The 10,729-nt window shown below is 38.2% G+C and overlaps 1 protein-coding gene across 1 annotated transcript; it reads left to right on the forward strand.

Moving 5' to 3' along the window:
- The first annotated feature begins 5,544 nt into the window (after positions 1-5,544).
- Positions 5,545-6,215, forward strand: LOC142171887 (F-box/LRR-repeat protein At3g26922-like). The gene is made up of 2 exons (XM_075235598.1): positions 5,545-5,583; positions 5,871-6,215. The coding sequence occupies exons 1-2, from the start codon at positions 5,545-5,547 to the stop codon at positions 6,213-6,215; spliced, it is 384 nt and encodes a 127-aa protein (XP_075091699.1).
- Positions 6,216-10,729: the final 4,514 nt, after the last annotated feature.

The raw sequence follows: 10,729 nt of genomic DNA on the forward strand, positions 1-10,729 counted from the left end.
GAAAGTGCATTCCGGAGTAGGAGTTCAACGATGTTGAGATAAGTAACAATTTTAAATCTGGTTTTGAGGGTATGAAACTTAGAGTTTGGTATGATGTGACTGTTTGGAGGTGGCACCCATGCCAGGTGACGGGCGTGTGGGTGTACACCATGAGGGATAGAGACTTGGTCCGTCCCGGGAGACTGTGAAGTCTAATAGCTTTTAATTGTGTTTATATGCATTCCTCTCTACTAGAACTTGACTGTTTCATGTTAGAAATCATGCTTAGGCTATATTCCTATTCATGGTAGTTATACTTAGTCATAGTGATTCTTGTACATGTTTACCTCAGTCTCTGTTATTTATTTTCCCTGATGATATACTATAACACTTTGATTTGGGCTAGTTGTGAGGTATTGTTATATGACACGTAAGTTGTCCGTGCATATCCTTATGTTTATACTATGGCACGTGAGTTGTCCGTGCGGATCCAGATATGATATTATAGCACGTGAATTATCCGTGCAGCACATGAGTTGTTCGTGTGGATTAGTGCTTGGGTTGTAGGAGCCCCTCATGAGTCTGAACACCCCCCAGTAAGCGCAGGTACCTATTGAGAGTGTGTGTTGAGGGCTGAGAGCCGAGAGTGTGAGCTGTTGAGATGGGTTGAGTGATTGTTGCCATGAGAGACTGTACTTGATTTTATTTATTGTTGTACTCAGTTGTTATCTGTTGTTGTTGTTGTCAATTTTCCGGAAGATTCATATCTGTTTTACATGAGCGTGAATTGATTTGACTTATACCACAGGATTTGAAAGCATGTTCACTCTTTACTGAAAACTTTTAAAATGAACTGTACTGTATAGCTCGTCACTGCTTCTCAGTTCCTTATTTATTTCTGTTACTTGCTGAGTTGGTTGTACTCATGCTACACCCTGCACTTCATGTGCAGATCCAGGCGTATTTTATCATGGAGGTCATTGAGTTCGGGCACGATCGAGTACCGGAGACTACGAGGTAGCTGCCGGCGTCCGCAAAACCTTGTCTCTCCTTCTATATTTCTTTCTGACTTGTATTGATACTTAGACACTGGTTGTATTAGTTTGGTTATCTAGATGCTCATGACTTAGTGACACTCCGATGTCGGGCTATTTTTCTGTACTTATGCTTTATTTGGATTTTACCACGTATTTATGAGAAACTCCGGTTATTTTAAATGTCTTAATTCACTTATGTTAAATTTTAAAAGTGTTTCGAAAAGGTCGTCTTGTCTAGTACCACGATAGGCGCCATCATGACGGGTTAGGTTTTGGGTCGTGACATAGCACCTCCTTGAAATTCTCTAGCTCCCCCTCATCAGTGATGGGGATATACTCTGAAAAAGGATACCTCGTGGACTCTACCTTCTCTCTTTCAGATCTTCTCAAAGGTTGTTGTCCTTCTTCTTCCTCTTGTAGACTAGGGTGCTCCCCCTACTCAACAACCTCTTCATATACGCCTTCCGCATGCCATTCTTCACCTGTGGAAGGATTACGTACATGTACAGTAGGAGGAGTAACAAAGTTCATAACTGTACCATTATCATTTTTGGTCATTGTTGATTGATCACCATCAATCCCGACCACATCTTCTCTAAAGATCACATTTCTGCTTCTGATGATCTTTTTCCTTTCTGGGTCCCACAATCTGTAGCTGAACTCTTGATCTCCATAACCGATAAAGATACATAAAATAACTTTGTCATCTAGCTTCGTCCTCTACTCCTTCGGCACATGTGCAAAAGCTTTACATCCAAACACTTCTAGATGGGAGTAGGACACCTCTTTGTTGGTCCAGACTTTAGCTGGAATATCAAATTCCAATAGAACTTATGGACTTCTGTTAATTAAGTAACTGTCTTCTCATGTTTGATTCCATGGCTTGAGCAGTAGTTTTCAAACTCCTTTGAAGTATACTCTCCTCTATTGTCTGTCCTGAGACGCTTTAAATTTTGACCTGTCTCCCTTTCCACCAGAGCATGGAATTTCTGAAAAACTTGAAATACCTAGTCTTTTGTTTTCAAGAAATAAACCTACAATTTTCGTGAAACATCATCAATAAACGTGAGAAAATATTTGTTACCTCCCATTAATTCTACATCCATTGGACCACAAACATCAGAATACACTAAATCAAGTATATTCGATTTTCTTCCATGAGTTGCTTAAAATGATACCCTGTGTTATTTTTCAAATAATCACAAGAATTCATAATTGTACCTTTTGCAAATGAGATGAGTGACTTCTTGGATAGGATCTGCAGTCCATTCTCACTCATATGGCCCAATCTCCGATGCCATAAATCTGAAGGCATATCATCTACCGCCGCATGTAATACACTTTCACATATCTCATCGGTTGTCTTGTACAATGTGTAGGGAGCAACTCCTTTAGCAATCACCAATGATCCTTTGGTGAGTCTCCGCTTCCTATTAGCGAAGTGATTCTCGTACCTGTCTCGATCTAGAGCGATCCCTGAAATCAAATTCATTCACAGATCTGGTACGTGCCGCGCATCTTTTAAAACTAATGTGCATCCTACATTTGTCTTGACACAAATATCGCCAATCTCCACAATCTTTGAGTGACTAGTATTTCCCATCCTGGCCATCCCAAAGTTTCCTGCTTTGTACCTACAAAAGAATTCTCTTACCATGTGGCATGGTAGGATGTTGTTGTGTCAACCACCCATTCTGACTCTTGGCTTTCTAAGTGCATGCATTCCTCCTCCTTATGAACGAAGAGAACCACTGAATCATCGTTGTGCATTGCAATAATTGTGTTGTTATTATTTTAAGGCCAACTTAAGGAACCAAGTGTTCCGATTTTAGCCCGAACACTTTCAAATCCCGAACCAACCATCCCTGCAAGTCATAATTTATAAAAGCACATACGGAGAATTTTATTTAAGGGAACGAGGTTCTAAAAGTCAAAATGATCGGTTAGGTCATTACAAGAAACCGTTTTAATGGAGGAAAAATCAAAACAGATCTCTAGCTCTCGCTCATGCAAAACACTTGTGTTTTTTTTTTGGTTGTCAATTTAGAGTTTTTCCCCATATTCTTGTTTGTCAATTTACTCCCTTTTGGTTAAATCGACTATGTTAGTGGCCTGCTGAAATCGATACCGTAATTCTATAGCTATTCTGTAAAATCCAGCAAATTAATTGGACTCTATTAGAAATTTTAGCAAATTCTTGGTATTCTATGAGTTACAGCCTTTTGTTTTAAAAATAAAACTATTCTAGTTTCAGAAGCTTTATTTATTTACTTACTAGTAGAATCACTCGCGCTTCGCGCGATATTTTATTTATTGAATTTACAAAGAGATTAGCTGACTAAATAATGAAGTTGTATCATTTTTTTTTTCTATGAGAACAAATTCTTTTAAACAATACATATTTGGATTAATTCACATGTTAGTTAATAAATTAATTTATTTAGATAAAATACTTCTATGCAATGCTATATATAGTTTATTACTATACATTACCAAGAAAATTATTTATTTAATTAAGAAAGATTTAAGGAGATTAAAAAAAATTAAAAACCAAATAGAATTAAAATTGCATAAATTTCATTTTAAAGCTACTAATGATTCAAATAAAAATATTTAAATTTATTAGTTGTATATTAGAAAAAAAATCATCAATGAAATACAAATTTTTTAATTAGCATCAAATAATTGTAAGGATAGACTACCGCCTCTTGTCATTGCAACATATTTTGAAACCTTTTGTGATGAAATAATATTCGTGGAGGTACAAAGATTTCTACTAGTATATAAGAGAACTATAAAATTGAGAATATAATATTATGATTGAGAAACGCAAGAGCCCAAACTCTTATATTCTCTCTTGTAAACGCATATTTTAAAAATAAGTATAATTATAAATGAAATTAAAATTTGAATCAAATCATCAATTATTCCTGTTGGACAAAAAAAGCAGGAGTGGTCAAATACACACACTCTTTCTCTCTCTCAACGTGAAGCGAACCTGTAATTTTGTGATATACTAATATTTTAATTTATATATATATATATATATATATTATTTTTTTAATTGAACTTTTGTTTATAAACTCAATTTAAAGTTAAAAATTAAATATTGTATTATTCTAAACCTAAATTTATTGAGATGCTTATTTTATTGAGTAAGTGCAACATTATATTAAAGAAAATGACACACACGTTAAGGAATAAAAAACAGAAAGTATTTACATACCATTCAAGTTGAGAAAAATTAGTTACAAACTTAAAATAAGAAAAAGAACCAAAACTAATCTAGTATAAATCCTATCATTAAAAATATGATTATTGCCTCACAGTTGTTTCTCATGCATTTCGCTAATTCTTAAAGAAGAACATTAGAAAGAAAACTAAAAAAAAATAGTTAACAAAATATACTTTAAGAAAAGAAGGAAGCAAAACTAATTATGTTAAATCCTAAATTAAAAATAATTAAGTACTATATAGTAAACTACTTTATTTTTTTCCCTCATACGAAGATGAGACTTGTACTCATGAAGTTTCAAAATGTATTTGAACTCTATAAAATGACCGATTTTAATTATCTACAGCACAATCTAGTATTATGTAATGTATTCTATAATTGGCAATGAATAAAATAAAATATTGTAGATTACTTTCAAAATGGACTGGGTTGATGGTTGAATCAGCGGCTGGGTTGGCACTAGAAAACAAAGAGAAAGCCAAGTTATGAAGAGATATTTGAACGGACACACTCTTTCACTTCTCGATAGGCAACTGCTTTCAATTACTAAAATACATGTATATGCTTTAACTTTGAAACGACGCACTCTTTCATTTCCGGGAAGGCATATTGCACCTAAACGTAAACGGCAAAAATATGAAAAAAGTAAAAAAATTGAGAAATTAGGAAAATGTGTATTCTAGCTAAAGAGGATGTCACATCACCAGTGTCCCTCAATTATATATATATATATATATATATATATATATATATATTTATTTACCTCATAGGTGGTATCCGGCCAGCTTTTTCGAAGTTTTATTTATTTATTTTGGATAATGGCGGTGTCCCTCTTAGTGGCAGAGCCACATTGAATCAAGGGGTGTCAAGCGATGCTCCTTTGTCGAAAATTACACTATATTGCTACATATTTTTTTTTTATTTGATGTATATTTATTATATGTTGAGTCCCCTTAACTTTTAGATATATCTAATTATTTATATTTTGACAACCCTTGATGAAAATTTTGGGTCCCATGTCCCTGTGGCTTTCCCTGCACCTAAGATTAATATATGTGGTACCAGTTACCTTTGACCAGCATAAATACGAGTTACCAACTATCACACTCTTTGAGTGCGAGTTTAAAAACTGTCACTAACTTGTTCTGTTACCTTTACTTTGGTCGTTAAACTTTTTGTTACCTTTGATTACTACGTGAAGAATAATGAGTTTAAGTTTGTCCGGCATAATTTTGAGCAAAGAATCCGTGTGTTAATTTGGAAAAGGGGCAGAGATAGAGAATTGCTAGATAAATGGTGAAGGCAGGCGACGTTGTCAAAAAAGGGAGGACAGTATGTCAAAAGATGTAGCTTGAATATTTTTTTTTTCTTAATCAAGAGGTATAGCTTGAATATCTTTAAGGTAAAATGTCAGATGTTGCTTGTACTTTTTAAATAAAACCAACACTATAAATAATGGAGCAAGTCCAACTACTTAATATTTAAACTTTTCATAAAAAGTAGTTGAAACTTGCAACTGCCTAAGTTTACACTGTAAAACTGATTCTGCTTGACATTTGTCAGAACTGGCCCGAGAATCCTTTGGTCCCTATTAATGAGGATTCTCTTGAATTTTACAGGCTAAGGGAGAAGTCAAGGATATGATCTGTGAACTTCCAAATTGCCTGCTAGCATCCATTCTCTCTCTTTTAAGCATAAAAGATGCAGTCAAAACTAACGTATTGTCTCACAGATGGAAACGTCTTTTCATGCTGATCCCCAACCTAGTAATTGACAGTCCTAATATTTTTAGTGATGATCAAGACCACCAGAGATTTACTCTTTCAAGTTATAAGGCTTTGGAGAAGGAAAGGCGTGAGTTTGTTATGCGTGTGGATCAATTCATGCAGCTAATGCACATGGAAGGCATATACGTTCCTTTACAGTGGGTTTCTTCATGCATAGTGAATTTTCATCTCATTTAGATGGTTGGCTGAAAGTTGCAATTGCATCTAGACTGAACTGATGGTCCATCCTATGTGAAAGGAAGACAACTTCTTTGGCAAAGTCTACACCGTCCAAATTCAAGTTTGTCAAATAAATAATTGTGTGGCAAGTGTATAGGTCAAAATCTACTACCGAATATTTAGGGCGAGAAAGCATTAAGGAAAAATTAACCGAGGTCGATCAGGAGATGGTGAAACTCGTGGTTGGGAAGCTTATAACAGTCGAGGACGAAGTCTGCGGAAGGAATCATCACGACTAGATTTTAGAATAGGACAATAGAGGAAATATTCTAAAGAATATTCTTTGCACATGTACTATTAGAGTTTACTTGAGGTGTGTCTCTTATAAGAAGGAAAAAGATAAGGACAAAGGGTTATATAATATTGATTTGATAAGAACATTTGGCTGGAAAACAATTCTCCCTCTCTCTAAAAAAGATACAAACATCAACTTTTTATCAAGATACTTGTTCATATTATTCCATACTTTTCCATCAGATCCGAGAATAGTTCGAACTGTCTTAAATTTATCTGTCACTCATTATTGTCAGGGTGAACAATCATGCATTTAATCCATTATTTATTGGGTGAACCACTCCTCCTATTAACTTACATGTCATTTATTGCTATTTATTATCAGTTACTCTTTCATTATTGCTCATACTTTATGAATATTTAATGCTTGTTATTGTCAACCTCTTATTGGATTTGTCCCACCTTATACATGTTTTCAGGAGTCACATCTAGAGATATTATCATTAACTAGGTTTAACCCATTATTACATAAATACAATAGTTTCAACCAAAGTTATACTTTTTGGTCAAACAATTTGGCGCCGTCTGTGGAGATTTTCTAGTTAATTTTTTAGTTTCCTCTAGATCTATAACTAACGCGAATCACTAACGTAAAAAAAAAAAAACTAGAACAAGATCCCTTTTTCTTTATATACACAGATCTAATATGGCAGGTAACAGAGAAGAAAGAACGAGAATAACTAGTAACCTCCATACCAACCTCATGAATATCATCAATGAGAGCTCTGAAGCAGTGGACGAGGACGCAACACCCAATGCCTTCCCCAGGCGCGGCGGGTCGCCCCTCCTCACTGTTGCATCACAAAATCTCATGGTAAGGGAGCCTCCATATCCGTGGTGGAAGAGACACCACCGGCAGTAAAAATAAAATTCTTGAAGCTTGGCTATACGACACGCTTACCAGTGTTCTCCATAAGCCCGTTCAGGTCACGGCTACGGAAAACGCGAGGACTTGCGTTGTACTACCAGCGGACGAGCAGCATGATCAACTTCCTCCTCCTCCGACATGTATTACTCACAATGTCGTTAGTAGTGTAGGTGACGACACTCTCGCAGCCATTCTGAAAAGGACAGAGGAAATGGAAAATGAGAACAAAACACTTCGAGACCAAATGAGAGAACACCAAGAATGGGTAGATAAGATACTAGGCGCCCCTAAGCTCTTACCGAAGAGAGATGCCAGTCGGTTCGTCGAGCAGCCGTGCAGTGATGACGCCGCCTCACATGCCATACAAAAGACATTTAAAATGCCGCCCTATCTGAAAATATATGATGGCATGACTGACCCCGAAGACCATGTGACTCACTACGTCACCGCCATGAAAGGCAATGATCTCGCCAAGGAACAAGTATCCTCCATTTTGTTAAAAATATTTGGCGAGACCCTCACATGAGGAGCGTTGTCATGGTATTCATAACTACTGCGCATTCCATTGAAACCTTCAAAGAAATGGCCGATAGGTTCGTAGCAGCCCATGTTGGGGCCAAGAAGGCCGAGGCGAGAGTAAACGACATATTTTCTATTAAATAGTCTTCGGGAGAGGGACCTCCTCGCATGTTTCAACCGAGTAAGAATGACCTCGCTGAAAGTATCAGAAAGATTGGCAGTCACAACTTTTCAGAACAGACTTAGCAGGAATGGTTCAGGGTTGCGAGAAAGTTATTAAGTTGGCTTATGAAGTATCCCCCAAATACTTGGGATGAAATACACAACGCGTATTGTTCTGAGGTCCGAGCAGACGTGGATGACCTCAACAGGCCGACTCATCGGCTGACTTCGGTACAATCCGGATCCAGGAAAGATCGAAGAAGTGATATCATAAAGGACCTCGCAGCTCCGCGACCCAACATAGAGCGACATCTATGTCACCTATAGAAATAGTCTACGCCTTGGAGAAGCTCGGACCAAAGGTGAAATGGCCGCAAAATATGAGGTCAGACCCAAGTACCAGAACTTGGACGCCCTATGCGAGTTCCACCAAGAGCGAGGGCACAAAACCGAGGATTGCATCGCTCTAAGATAGGAAGTCGTAAACATGCTATGACAACGACACCTTAAAGAGTTGCTGAGCGACCGGGGAAGGATCAACTTTGCCAAGGGTCGTGAACAACATCAAGGACCGCCGAAATCACCCTCGTCGACCCACACCATCCACATGATTATTTGCAGCGGTGACGATGCTTCCATCAATAGTGTGAAATTCACCACAACCCACAAGCTTAAACGGTCGATCACCCACGAACGGTATGATGAACTCGAAGAAAGTATCAACTTCGATAAGTCAGATACCAACAATTTGGTTTTCCCTCACTATGATGCTCTTGTTATCACTTTACAAATTTTAGATACCGATGTGAGATGTATTATGGTAGAGGATAGGAGCAGCGCATGCATTATAAACCCTCAAGTACTTGCACAAATGAAACTCGAGGATAAGATAGAGTCGCCGTGTATCACGCTAATGTGTATTAACAATGCAGTGCAACGAACATCCGGCGAGATCATACTCCCTGTCCTGGCAGGTGGCATCACTCTGGAAACCACATTCTATATCATAGACCAGGATTCATCATACAACGCCATAATAGGGTGGCCATAGATACACACAATGAGAGCCATCCCCTCCAGCTTGTACCAAGTCATTAAATTCCCAACTCCATGGGGAATATTCAATATACGAGGAGAACAACGCACATCGCGAAAATGCTACCACATCTCTCTAGACTGCATCGGTCACTCAACAAATGAAGGACAGGAATAATGAGGCATATCAATCAACAGGGTAGGGGTCGGTGCACGATGATAGAAAAAACATCATCAGAGACCCCGATACAGTCTAAGCCGCAGGATCGACCGTATAAGACCTCGATCTCGTTCAACTAGACAACAACGACCACAACAAGAAAGCTTACATTGGCTGCAAGCTTCATGAACCAGGTAAATTTCGTTAATTCTTAACTGATAACGCAAACTTGTTCGCTTTTAGCCATGCAGATATGCCAGGTATCCCGAAAATATCTCCACACACAAGTTGAACATCGATCCATTACATCCCCCAGTGAGACAGGTTAGGCATAATTTCAACTCTGTAGTTAATGACGCGGTACACGAAGAAGTGAAAAATCTATTTGAAAATGGCTCAGTCAGGGAGTCGAAATACTCCCAATAGGTTGCCAACGTGGTCATGGTAAAAAAGAAGAATGGGAAATGGAGGTTGTTCGTAGACTTTACAGATTTGAACAAAGCATGCCCCAAGGATTCATTTCCGTTACCCCACATTGACCAACTCATCGACGCGATGTCTTGGCATGAACTGTTGAGCTTCTTGGACGCCTACTCGGGCTATAATCAAATCCTAATGGAAGAAGAGGATCAGGAGAAAACCACTTTCATCACCCATCAGGGGACGTACTGCTACAGGGTCATGCCCTTTGGATTGAAAAACGCAGGGGCATCTTACCAAAGGTTAGTGACGAAGAAGTTCAAAAACTAACTCAGCAAAATGATGGAGATCTATATTGACGACATGCTAGTCAAGTCCAAAAGGAAAGAGGATCACATCGACCACCTAAGAGAGACCTTCAACATACTCAAACGGTACAAAATGAAACTGAATCCCGAAAAGTGTGCATTCGGCATGGCCTCTGGAATATTTTTAGGTTACTTGGTTTCGTAGCGAGGGATCGAGGTCAATCCTGACCAAATCAGAGCCATGAAGGAATCCTGACCAAATCAGAGCTCAAAAAGGATAACGGCCTCCAGTGGACTTCTGAGTGCATCCAAGCCCTGAAGGAATTAAAAGCATATTTGTCATTACCATCATTTCTCTCCAAACCAACTCCAGGGGAATGTTTCCTCGTCTACCTTTCCGTATCTGAAGTAGCTGTGAGCGCAGTCTTGGCCTGAGAAAATAAAGGTACGCATTCTCCCATCTATTACATTAGCAAAACACTAGTCGATGCCGAGACGAGATACCATCACCTAAAAAAAATGGCTCTCGCCTTAGTCATAGCTTTAATAAAGCTTAGACCATACTTCCAATGCCACCCCAACTTGGTCGTCTCAACTTTCCCCCTAAGAAGCATTTTACATAAACACGAGCTATCGGGCAGGTTGGGAAAATGGGCCATCAAACTGAGCGATTATGATATCACATATCAGCCGCGAACAACGATAA

This window comes from Nicotiana tabacum, chromosome 17, assembly GCF_000715075.1.
Source record: "Nicotiana tabacum cultivar K326 chromosome 17, ASM71507v2, whole genome shotgun sequence".
NCBI lineage: Eukaryota > Viridiplantae > Streptophyta > Magnoliopsida > Solanales > Solanaceae > Nicotiana > Nicotiana tabacum.